Raw genomic sequence first — 11,780 nt, 5'->3', positions numbered from 1 at the left:
TGTCTTAACTTTTAGCCTTAGATGTAGCTTTCTACGAATACCTTTTGCTGAGAGGTATTCACAATACGAAAACTGTCAGAATATATTAGATTATATATCAATAAATAATTTTTTTTGTAAACAAATCACTTTGCAACATAAATGCTTATTTTCCATTTATAAAATAAACCTAAGTTGTATGGATAGCGAGATCTCTATAATGTTCTCCCAAAGGAATTCTTAAAAGACACTGCTGCATTACCCTTCCCGGACAGTGCATCATAGGCCTAACCCACTTGATATTTATGAAGTGATTTCTACTTCCCTTCGTAATAAGAAAAAATACAAAGAAGGGTAAATAGACCGGTACGAATGAAACATTATGAAAGGTATACATATGAAACGTTCAGTCTAGAAAGGAATTTTGGGAGTTCTGAACGAGTCAGCCGTATTTTTTTTTATTCTTTTATTTATTTATTTATTTATTTTACAATTTGGGCTATGGTATAATTTATAACTCACACAAAAAAATTGGCCAGGTAAAAGACTTAATTGAAACGTAGGTCAGGAAGACATTGGTTGTATGAACGGGATGCACCTACACTTATAACAAATCGTAACAAACCTGTGAAATAGCTTGTGACTAGGATTTTCCTGCAAGATAGGTTGTCAGTTATATAATGTTTATAATGAGAGCTAATTTTAAAATATTGTGCCGTCAAGTGTTTTTGGCATTGGGAATAAAAACATCCTAGCTGAGATTCTTTGCAGCATCCCTTCGGCCCTAGCTGAAATCCCCTTCCATTCCTTTTATTGTACCTCCTTCCAAATTCCCTTTCTTCCATCTTCTGTTAACTGTGGTTCACGTCCTCCATCATAAGAATCAGCACTCCAAACAAAATAGTTTCCATCAGTATCACTTTACATTTTAAATTTACTTTTAATTATCTTCATTCATAGTCTTAGTAATAGTAGTAATATTAGACGGTGACGTATGCCTCTATAACGGCTTCCTAGCATTTTTTTCAGCTTCCTTAGTTCATCTTGCGTGAAGAATGAGAAAAAGACATTTGCAGCACTTTAGACTTTAACGTCTCTTTTATTATCACCGTTCACAGCCTTAGTAATAGAAGTATTATTACTAGTTGATATTGGCCTCTATAATGGCTCCGTAGTTTATTCAATTTACCCCAGTTCCTATTACGTCGAGAGTGACATAATTCGCGATGACTGAAGAAGAAGAAGTAATGTAACGTCAAAGTTGTAAACACTCTCCTGCTAAACTCCATCTGTACTTCTTAATTTTCCACAAATAACGAGTGTCACTGTTAGTCTTGGACTATTCTTCGAGAAGAACAAGTAAGCAACAAAGCTGTTCGATTCACTAGCATTTTGTGAAATCCTATTTCTCCATAAAAAGGTTAAATCTGTGTTGCTAAAACAGCTGGTACCTAGCTATACTACCTACCTATATCTACCTACTAGGTACCTAGTCCTAGGCTAGTACAACCTAGCCTAGTACCTACTAGGTAGTATGAGCTTATGACGAAAACCATACGAGGAAACCTTGATACAAAGGTTAAGTTTATTTGGAGATGAGACCTTCTAGCTAAGCTCCAAATTAATCCTTTAGTCAGATACTACTACCTACCTAGTACCTAGGGAGCTAGGTAGGTAGTACCTGAAGTTGAGGATAAAACTTCAAAGTACAAGTTGCAATTAGTAGGTACCTAATAGGCTACTGTACTGACAAATTAGCCATAGCGTAGGTACCTACCTAGCTAATAACCAAATACTAGTAGGTACTGCACCTAGAATAGTAGTAAAATACCAAACAGCGATATAACGGCCACCTCTCTCGGAACGCGGCCATTTCTCGATAAATCGTTTGAATTAACTGCCATTTAGTAGCTACTAGTATTTCTTAATTTAGGAGAAAACATTTAACTTCGGAAGAAAAATAGAGGTCTTGGTGTTCTGCCAGGATGGGCCACAGCTATTGACTGATGCTCATGGCAGCAAATTCACGTACTTTTTCAGGAAGGTGGCTGCTACTTCGCCATTCAGTCATTTACCTTATTGAGTTCACTTTACTGATTTATTCCATTTTCTTTAAATATTTAAACCCATCCTTGATTGCCATGTCGGAGCGAATGCATATCCGCGGACGGCCGATTTTCTTTTTAATGTGTGCTGTCAGTAAGAATGGCCGAATGGTGCTTTGCGCCTTAGCCTCGTATTTAGATATTCTTGGCAAGCTCGTCTGTTCTGGCAAGAGGTATTGTTTTGCTGCGCACACTAGCCTCAGGGTTAAGATCAACTGGGTACTTAGATAGGAGCTGTAACTGCCATCCACGGATGTGCAAACTACCAGCCGTGTCCTACCTGATCAGGTGGCCTACATTCTGCTAGTCCTCTCCCCCCACGTAACTGGATGTAGCCTAGGATGTCATGAGTCAAAGAGAACTTGGCTATTTATTTAGCCCAGCTATTTTTCATCCTCTTTGTTGCAATTCCAAAGGCAGTGGGTCCCACCCCCCACCACCACCAGCTACCCCGATCTTAAGACAGTGATCTCATGTTGGTAGACAAGAAGGGGTTATATTAATGAACTCTCAAGACATTTTTCATGAAAAATGAAAGTCAAATTCATCAAAATCACATCAGAAAACTATCAGGTAAACTACATTTCACATTTAAACTTGCTTCTAAATACACTATTTTTTCTCAATACAGTTTTTCAATTCACAGAACTCCTCATTAAGTTCAAAGATGCCATGTTTAAAAATAAAATTGCAATAATAATATTAAATTGTGAAGACTGCACCTGAAAACAAAATGACCAATTATTTAAGCCAGCAATTGCTGTTTCTCTATGGTCTATGTCTGACACCTAAGTAAAGCCTCCTAGGTCAGGTTTGATTGGGGCTCCAGATGTGGGTGTTTGTGTAATCAGGCCAAGATTCACAGAAGCTTTAATAAAATTAAAGTAGATTCCTTTAAATTTTTGTCTGTATGTAGGAGAACCAGTAGGAAGACCTCAGCTGATAGCAAACTGGAAGATGATGATGATTATTATGAGGAACATTAATGTACCAACTCAAAATGATATAACCTAACCTAGTGCTTTTCATGTATTTTATGCACGGTGTTACTCTGGTCATTTATGATTTTCTAACCCAAGATCCCTTGTTGCCCATTGCCGTCCTCCATTTTCATTAGGTTTTTTTTTTAATGGTACATACCCCATTATTGTTAGATGAAGAGGTATGGAATAGGAAACAAAATAAGTGGTTTGCCCAACAATAAAGGTCAGAAAGATACAAACTTATACTTGATATATTTTGCAAGAAAATAGTCCTGTGATACATTAGGCAAATGTTTAAAAAATCACAGGACTTTGTAACTTTTAGGCAGCCAGAGAATAGTGTGTTTAGACTGCAATGTTGATATATCAAATGATGGAAGAATACCCCTTTGCATGCTGAGGGAAGGCTAATAGGATGCAGGAGGGAGACTGCTATGATTACTAATGTAAAGTTGGCACCAGGTTAGCCTGGAACCTTAAAACACCACCTTCCAGAACTGTCTGGGTTTTAGGCTTTGTGTGCCATTTTGATTATGTTATTAATGTATTATTATATAGTTGCTAATAGTACAACCAAATATCGAGTCCTATTTTCAGACTCATGGGACTGCATCACAAGATTTGTTTGTAACAGAGGTGAAAATTTGAGCGAGGCAAAGTTAAATAAGAAATTGCACAACTAAGTGGGAAGAAGTTAAAGGTAATGAAGAAAAGGAAAAAACAAAAATAGTGGAACTGGTAAACTATTTACAATGTAATGTACACTGAAGGTGTGCCACACTAGATAAGGATGTGCCTGTAGTGTGAATAATGGCTAGGTGTCAATTAGGCATAACTTTTTTTTTTTTTTACAGATAATTCAGATTCTTATTTTGTAACTGAAAGAAATAAAGTTATTCATGAGCCAAGGTGCCTAACTGATAAGTATTAATTATTCAAAATTTGTCTTTCCAGGTGATTCAAATGTTGACTTGCTAACCACAAAAATGAAGTCATTCCTAAGCCTTGGAATTGGAAAATCTACCCCCACCTTAGAGGCACCAAAGCCTGCGAGTGGCATCCTCCCCCATCAAGAAGAGGAGAGTTTGGCAAACCTTTGGGTGGACATCACCAAGTGAGTTGATTCAGTGCATTGGACATCAGTTTTAACAAAGAGCAGTTACAGTTACAGGAGCCTAATCCTGCAGACATCAGAACTTCCAGTAGATTGCAGGATTAGGCTATTGCAAAGTAGTGGTTTTACACCAAAAAACAATAATGTTTCAAAAATTGTATCTGCTTATCTGGTTTTCTTTCCATTCTTTTCTAAACTTGAACCCGTCTCTCTTTAGTTTAGTGTAAGATTAGAAAAGCAAATACTATGTGTATGTTAAATTAATTTAGTTTTTGTCATGTCTATTTGAACATTTGATAGAAATAAATCTTTCATATATAGTTTTAGTTTTCATACTGTTTTATTAGAAAAAATAAGATTTAGAATCAAGTCTTTGAGTGTATATATTTTTTATAATTACAGATTTATGGCATTTTACACAATTTTAGTATAATGGCTTGTTTTTAACAAAACTACAGTTAATGACTGTATGATGGAGATGAAAACCAGCAGAAAATGTAAACAGAAGTTGGAGGTATGATATAATGTTCCAGGTATCGAGCCTAGTGCTTCAGGGAGGAAATATGTAACAAATCTGATTTTGCAGGTCAGAAGCTGGATGCTGCAAACTTGCCGGAGAAGTGAAGAATTACAGGGATGCTATTAAGGATGTCCAGGAAGCTGAAGAAAAGTTGATCAAGGATTTGAGTAATTCTGGACTCTCTTCATTTTCCCCGCAGTTGCATCAGGCCTTAGATGAATATTTGTCCGTTACAATGGAGGTAATGATCAGTGATATGCTCAACTTTATTGAAGAATGATGGTTTGAAGAATTGTTTTGTTCAAGAGTTTTTGTGTTAAACTGACTTTAGAGGAAACAGCAGTGTCTAGCTACTATGTAGCGTATTCAATTTAGATAAGTTAGTAACATGAACATACTGTGGTGTATAACCATAGTTTCACCATAAAAATATGCTGAATTCATGCTGTCTGTAAGATTACTGTATAAGTAGGCTGTCCATAAGTTAGATTATTATTGTAGGCTGTCAAGTAATTTTAAATATCTGATAGACTGTACTATTGATTACAAACATCCTAGTGGCTTCTATTTTTATGAGAATTATGAAAAGACTTAGATCATTAACATGCTTTTTAAACTTCAGTCATTCTGGGAGAAAAATTTGTAGCCTGCTTGATGCAATTCAAGATGTGCTTTTTGCAGCCCGTTACTTCCAAGATGCCTTATTTCATTTTAAAACCGTGAGTCACAACAATCTGCTTTAGTTGATCAGAATGCTGCAACTACTTCCGTTGTTACTATGATCCCAATTTCTGCATCAGTTGTCATTTTGTTGTGACTCCATAAAGTCAACCCAGAGCGCACTACTCTCCCAGTTCACCTTTTTGAAGGCAAGTCTGTGCCATTTTTTGTCTATGCTTTAGCCCTTCTTTACCGGATATTTCCACGTTTTCCTTTTTATATCTTTTATATATTTTAAATAACAAAATCAAACAGACATACTACTGTGGATTTACTTTTCAAATAATAGTATTATGAAAATGATTACAGGCAGTCCACGGTTAACACTGGGGTTCAGTTATCAGCCAAGTGCTGGTAACCAAAAATTGTTGTTGACTGAATAAATAGCATTTACGACACCGAAAGTGCCTGTGATCGGCTTAACAGCGCTGTTAACTGGTTAACAGTACCGTTAATTTGCTTATTGCTGCTGATAAACCTCTTACTGGCGCCGAAAATCTGATTAACGTCATCGTTAGCAAAGCACCGTCGTTAACCAGGGACTCTCCCTGTAGTAATTAGTATGCAGGACTGACAAATTGGTGTTTTGGAAATGGTATAAACTTGGAAACAACCAATTTCTGGTCTTTGGATCCTCTGAAATTCCATTTTTATAGGCCACTTTTTATCTGTATGCTGAGATTTGATTGCATTAGGAATTTCTGTACACTCATGAAGTATAAATTAAATTTTCAGATGAAACCAAAGAGTGAAGAAACAAGTTCAACAGTTCAGCAGGTGCTGGGAGATCCTGTGAAACAGTACCATGCTTTGTATGAACCTCTAGATACTTTTCGAAGACGTCGTGATGCCCAACTAATTGCAGTTCAGAAAATTCAAGATAAACTGGATAGATTAAAGTTAAAGGTTAGTTGTTTGTGATAAATTTTATTTAGATTACTGTTCCCATTTTATTACCTAATGTACTTGTGATAATTGTTTTAAAGGTCAGTTTGGTATAGTATTGATAAAATAATTTATTCATATGTAAAGAGCCCAAGAGAAAAAACTGATATCATGGCCATGATTGATCTGATAGCTGAATTAACAGCAGTTGATCCCAGGTTTCTTCATGAAAGGTCTTTTAGCAGCTGGTATGGAAAGCGATGGAGAGTTGTATGTAAGGTAGTTCTGTATTGGTCACTTCAGAGGAAGAAACTTCATACTCTGCTCTCCAGAGACACTTGTTAGAAGACCCAGTGTGACAATGAGAATGCGGTGCTTTCAATGTGGCATGGCCGTTGGCTCCTAAAGAATGGAAGGGTGGTGTCTGAACATGTCTTATCCTTTTAGGATGAAAAATAGTCTCAATTAGTCTTTCAGTCTGGAATGGGGGCATTTTAAATTCAGATCTTAAAGGAAAAGTCTAAGAAATGATGATGACAATGATAAATTTTTTTGCTGTCTTAACTAAGACTTAAAATGTGGCACCATTTCCTTAGTGAGTTGCTATATCATTTTCTGTTAATCTAATATTTTTCAAAATCTTTTCAGGGGAAAAGGACTACTGATGTAATAGTGGAACGGGATAGTGCCCAGCGCCATTTGAAAGATCTTAATAAGCAGTTGCTAAACGAGTCCAGAAAGTTTCACTCTCTCCGTCAGCCTTTCTTACAACCCTGCATTCAAGCCTATGTCCAGACTCAGGTAAGTGGTTTTTAATCATTCTTCTTATGCAGCTTATTTTAGTGAAAGGATGGTCTTTTAGGTTTTTCCACTTCATTTTTGTCATGATTTTAAATACTGTATATTTCGGCGTATAAGTCGACCCCCCAATTCTGAGTAAATTTGTATGATTTTAACTAATATCGGGTATATTAGTCGACCTATAAAATGTGAGGCCAACCGTACGCTCAAAATAAGCAGCAGGGTAAAACGTATATAAAATAACCTGAATGTAATTACGGTACATATGTTGCTCTACTTACCATAAGAAATACAGGAAATATACTCGGTATATTAACAAATCTGTGTAATATATAAAAGATGAATACCGGCAAATATGATTAGAAATGACGAAACGAAAGATACGTTACTCGAGTGTAATGTAAACAAACAAAGCGCTAACTAACGCTGCATAACAGCCTACGTATATATGTATGTACAAACTGCCACTCAAGTTAATATTTTGATTGGGTTGTTAAAACGACGTCCCGGTGTTTAATTATGTTGGAAAATTCTTGACCATTGGTTCTTCTATGTCATAAACAGGCTCATTTGAGGGAAAACGAACCTGCAGTTGATTCACCAGATTTAAACTAGGATCCTTATGCTGAAACCGTGAATGATAATTTGTTTGATGAATTGTTTAATTCAAGTGACGATGACTCAAGTAATTTTGAAGGATTTTAAATACATATTTACTATTACATTTTAATTTTTTTTATTTCATAAAGTGATAAATAAAGATTTCATACCATAAGTGTTTTTGAACAATACCCCGGTAAATACAAAACTGTCAGAGTGAACGCATCCTTGTCAATTACTGTACTACAAATGGCTACGCAATGTTTACGCTTGCTGTGCGATTAGGGTTTCTTCAAGTTACTTAGATTTTTTTCATTTTATTTAAGGTAATGGATGTTCTAATGTATTATTATTGTCGTATTACAGTGTGAAATGTTTTTAATACTGGTATTTACATACATAGTTACCTCAACAAGGCTGTCATTGTTAATAGCCTACTGTAAAGCCTGGATTCCTGTACCGATATGCCAAAATAATAAAGATTCACTTTTTGGTACTGTTAGATAAGTCGACCCCCTAATTTTGGCATGATTTTTGGGTGCTAAAGGGTCGACTTATACGCCGAAATATACGGTATATTGAGGAATGAGTTATATTACAATCTGCTGAGGAAAATCTTGGCAAATTTCATAGGGCATCTTGGTTTCTTTTGCACATTAATGAAAAATAGCAGGCATTAAACAGGATTTTGAATTCAATAAGTATTTCAAGTTACAGATGGAATTAGTATTTTATTCTATGTAAAAAATTTTTCAAAAGAATTGTTGCCCTTAGAGGTAAAGAAGTGAGTAGTCATGACCATACTGTATGTTGTTTCATTAGATTATTATAGTATAATCCTTTATTCCTTTAATATATTAAATTGGTAGTAAACTCCTTACTTTGGTTTTGTTTGTTTAAGAAAAATCAGCATTTTCAGCAAAATATGGAAAGTTTTTACATTTACTTTGAGAATTATACTACAGTACATGGTTCATAGTATAGTGCAGATGATAGCAATGAGATGCAGCAGGACAATATAACTTTGCCATTAGTATTTTTACATATTACAATTGCAAGGCTGAAACTTGAAGCAGTTCTTTATAAAGTGCTGCTTTGAAAAAAAAATAGTGGTACTTAAACTTGCATCTAACCATAATAATGAAAAGCAAGCAGTAGTGTGTCCTGGTAAGGTTGACAAAAAAAAAATTGAGTGAATATAAGTGGTACTTTATGGATATACCTACATTAGTTTAATTTTATTTTCAAAACATGAATATTGTATGTATGTACGAATGTAGATTGCTCATCTAGTTAAACACGAAGTGATAATAGTAATAATTTATTTAATTCTGGAGTGAAGTACCAATGAGCATTCATTTTCTTGGTTTCAGTGTTGAAATGTCATTTTTTTTTCGTTTTAGTGTTATGAAGTTATTTCCCATCAAAAGTAGATGTGCAGCCACTGCCATTAGATCTGCAATGCAATGACACATTAAATAACAGTAGTAATTTTCAGATTGCAAAGGATAATGTCTTAAAAATATATGCTCTTGAAAGTTTAGGGTATTAACAGTAGCAAAGTAAATTGTCGTTTTAAGAAAATAATTTGAAAGCCGAGTGATGGTATGATTAAAGATGTATATCCTCTAGTACGTATTCATCATGGATTGTTTTCATCACAGAAATAAACTTTTCATTGTAGGTTGACTACTATGGTACTGCAAATTCACAGTTCAGCAGTCAGGTTCAGGTAAGTCGTGGAGCCCACCAGATTAAAGATGCTGAGTACGAAGCAATAATGGGAGATCACTTGAGGAAGATTAAATCTCTCAACATTGTAGCAATGTAACAGATGAAAATGTTACTCAATTGTTGTGAACATTTTTTAGTGTAACCATTAGCAATGATTTGGGTATCTGTATGCTAGCTTTGTTTGAAATTCAGTAGTTTTGTAACTAATGGTAAAGTACTAATTTTTTGCAAAGCATTAGTATACTTGTTTGCTGATAATGGATATTTTTATTGATAATAGCATGGTGCAACTGCATTTTAAAAGTTACTAGTCTCTTGAGAGAGGATGGCGTACGTGTGAGGAGAAAGAAGACTTGAGAAGAATCTCTTATAATTCATGTAAAAATTTGAATGGGACCACAATTTCAAAATACCTCATCTCACACTTTCATGCTTATGCATAGTCCAGCCTTTTTATGAGTCCTAAAATATTTAGTTACTACCTTGATAATTAATACTTCATATTTATGGATTTTTGTAAAAACCTATACGTATTCCTTTACACCATCCCTCTGTGAGCTTCATTTGAAGCTTGACGTCTGATTGAAGTAATATACAGAATAATTCATAAGACTCAGATATGAATCTAACTGTAGGTAGCTAGCTCAGAATAGCAATTAACAGTGTTTATACTGGGTCAAACATACTCTAGGAAGTGTAAAATCTCAGGTTTTAGTTCTTGTGTGACTGGGGACAGGAGCCGGATAAGGATGTAAACTAGCAGCTTTAAGCCACTTGTCAATATTCAGTAAATTTTGCCTACCGACAACTTATGCAGTAGCCTATTCTAAGTTTTACCGTCACCTTAATAGTTTTTCACTAAAGAATGGTAGTATAATGAGAGCCATAATTGTCATGCAGTGTAACCATGATACACAGTATGGAAATGTGTGTGAGATTTGTAAAATGGAATAGGCAAGACATATTGGAGAAAGGAGAGAGTAAATTTTTGAATAAGGATGTGGTGCCTTGTAAAGGAAACTACATTAGTTATGAGAGATTTAATATAAACCATAATTAGAGAGATAATAAATATGAATTTAATTTTTTTTAATAATGTTGCAGGTACATTACTAGTTATGTATTGAGTGATATTTGTGAGCTTGCAAATATTAATGTTGTAAAATGTTCAGTATGAATTTTTCCTTCACTTTGTGGTGTAGGTTAAAGAGAGCCATTGTTGCTTTGAATAGAAGTGCTTTATTTTTATAAAGGGAATCTTAATTGTGTGTTATATACACAAACTACAGAAAGGATCACTTAAATAACTTTTACTTAATAGAAATTGTAGATCAAGCATATTCATTACTCAGAACAATAATTTTGCTTATATTTTAATTGTTTCTGTAGAACATTGACGGAATGGTGCTTCAGCTGATTGCCGATGGTTGAGAAATGTTTTGAAATTTGATTTATGTATTTTCTTATAGTCAGTACCAATAATTGATTCAGTTCATGTATGCTTATGATTTACTATTGTTGGAAAGGCAATTCCAGTTTTGCATTGCTTTTAATATTAATTACATTTTTTTCTACTTTTTGGTTTGCAGTATTTAGACACGAGGATTCTGTGTCTATGAAAATGCAAAAATACATGTTGCAAATTACTGAAGCAGTTTGACATTTTAATAAATGTCATATTCTATTATTTCAAATTTTCTTGAGCTATTTTACTTAAATCTTTTACTGGTAGCGTGCAGAAAATGTTCATATTAATGGGTCCGCTTGTTTCCACATGCAAGATAGCACAGTTCATTCATTGGACTTCTTTTTTTTATATAGTGATAAAATTTCTTAGGAATAAGAAAATGTTTTGTCAAAGATATATGGAAAATATTGTTACCTAAATTAAATTTAAGGAAATAGACTGGAATTTGATTAAAATCTCCCATCAACTAATGAGGACATAAAAACCTTTTATTTTATTACTTCGTGTATTTTATATATATAAAGCTGTTAAGGCTAATTTGGAAGCCTTTGATTCACTAAAGGTACTTGGTGTTGGACCCTCCTCCTTGTGAAAAAGTCACTTGACCCAGTGGCTGTGACTGAATTTTTGGACGTTGTTTAGTGTAGGTACATGTTAATGTGTAAACAGTGCTATGTTTATGAAGGATCAGCACACTGTTGTGCGTATTGAACTCTGAAAATTATTTTGTGCTCCAAACAAGACCATTGAATTGTAGCCAATAAGCTTTAGGTGGAGGTTGGAGGCATTTTGGTAATAATGTTACATTCCTAAACAATCAAGACGTGAACATGTTAAAAATTGTTAAAATTGACTACAGTCTACCTGGCTC

General features: G+C 34.6%; 1 protein-coding gene across 1 annotated transcript; it reads left to right on the top strand.

Annotated features, from left to right (window-relative positions):
• Window positions 1-1,179: 1,179 nt before the first annotated feature.
• Window positions 1,180-11,347, top strand: LOC135213729 (uncharacterized). Its single transcript, XM_064247848.1, has 6 exons — window positions 1,180-1,338; window positions 4,022-4,181; window positions 4,768-4,942; window positions 6,157-6,327; window positions 6,955-7,107; window positions 9,392-11,347. Exons 2-6 carry the CDS (start codon window positions 4,054-4,056, stop codon window positions 9,536-9,538), a joined length of 774 nt encoding a protein of 257 aa, XP_064103918.1. The 5' UTR covers window positions 1,180-1,338; window positions 4,022-4,053; the 3' UTR covers window positions 9,539-11,347.
• The last annotated feature ends 433 nt before the right edge of the window (window positions 11,348-11,780 follow it).

The sequence above is a fragment of the Macrobrachium nipponense genome, chromosome 19 (assembly GCF_015104395.2).
Source record: "Macrobrachium nipponense isolate FS-2020 chromosome 19, ASM1510439v2, whole genome shotgun sequence".
Classification (NCBI taxonomy): Eukaryota; Metazoa; Arthropoda; class Malacostraca; order Decapoda; family Palaemonidae; genus Macrobrachium; species Macrobrachium nipponense.
Note: the sequence above shows the minus strand (reverse complement) of the source record. Positions and strands in the feature narration are given on the sequence as shown.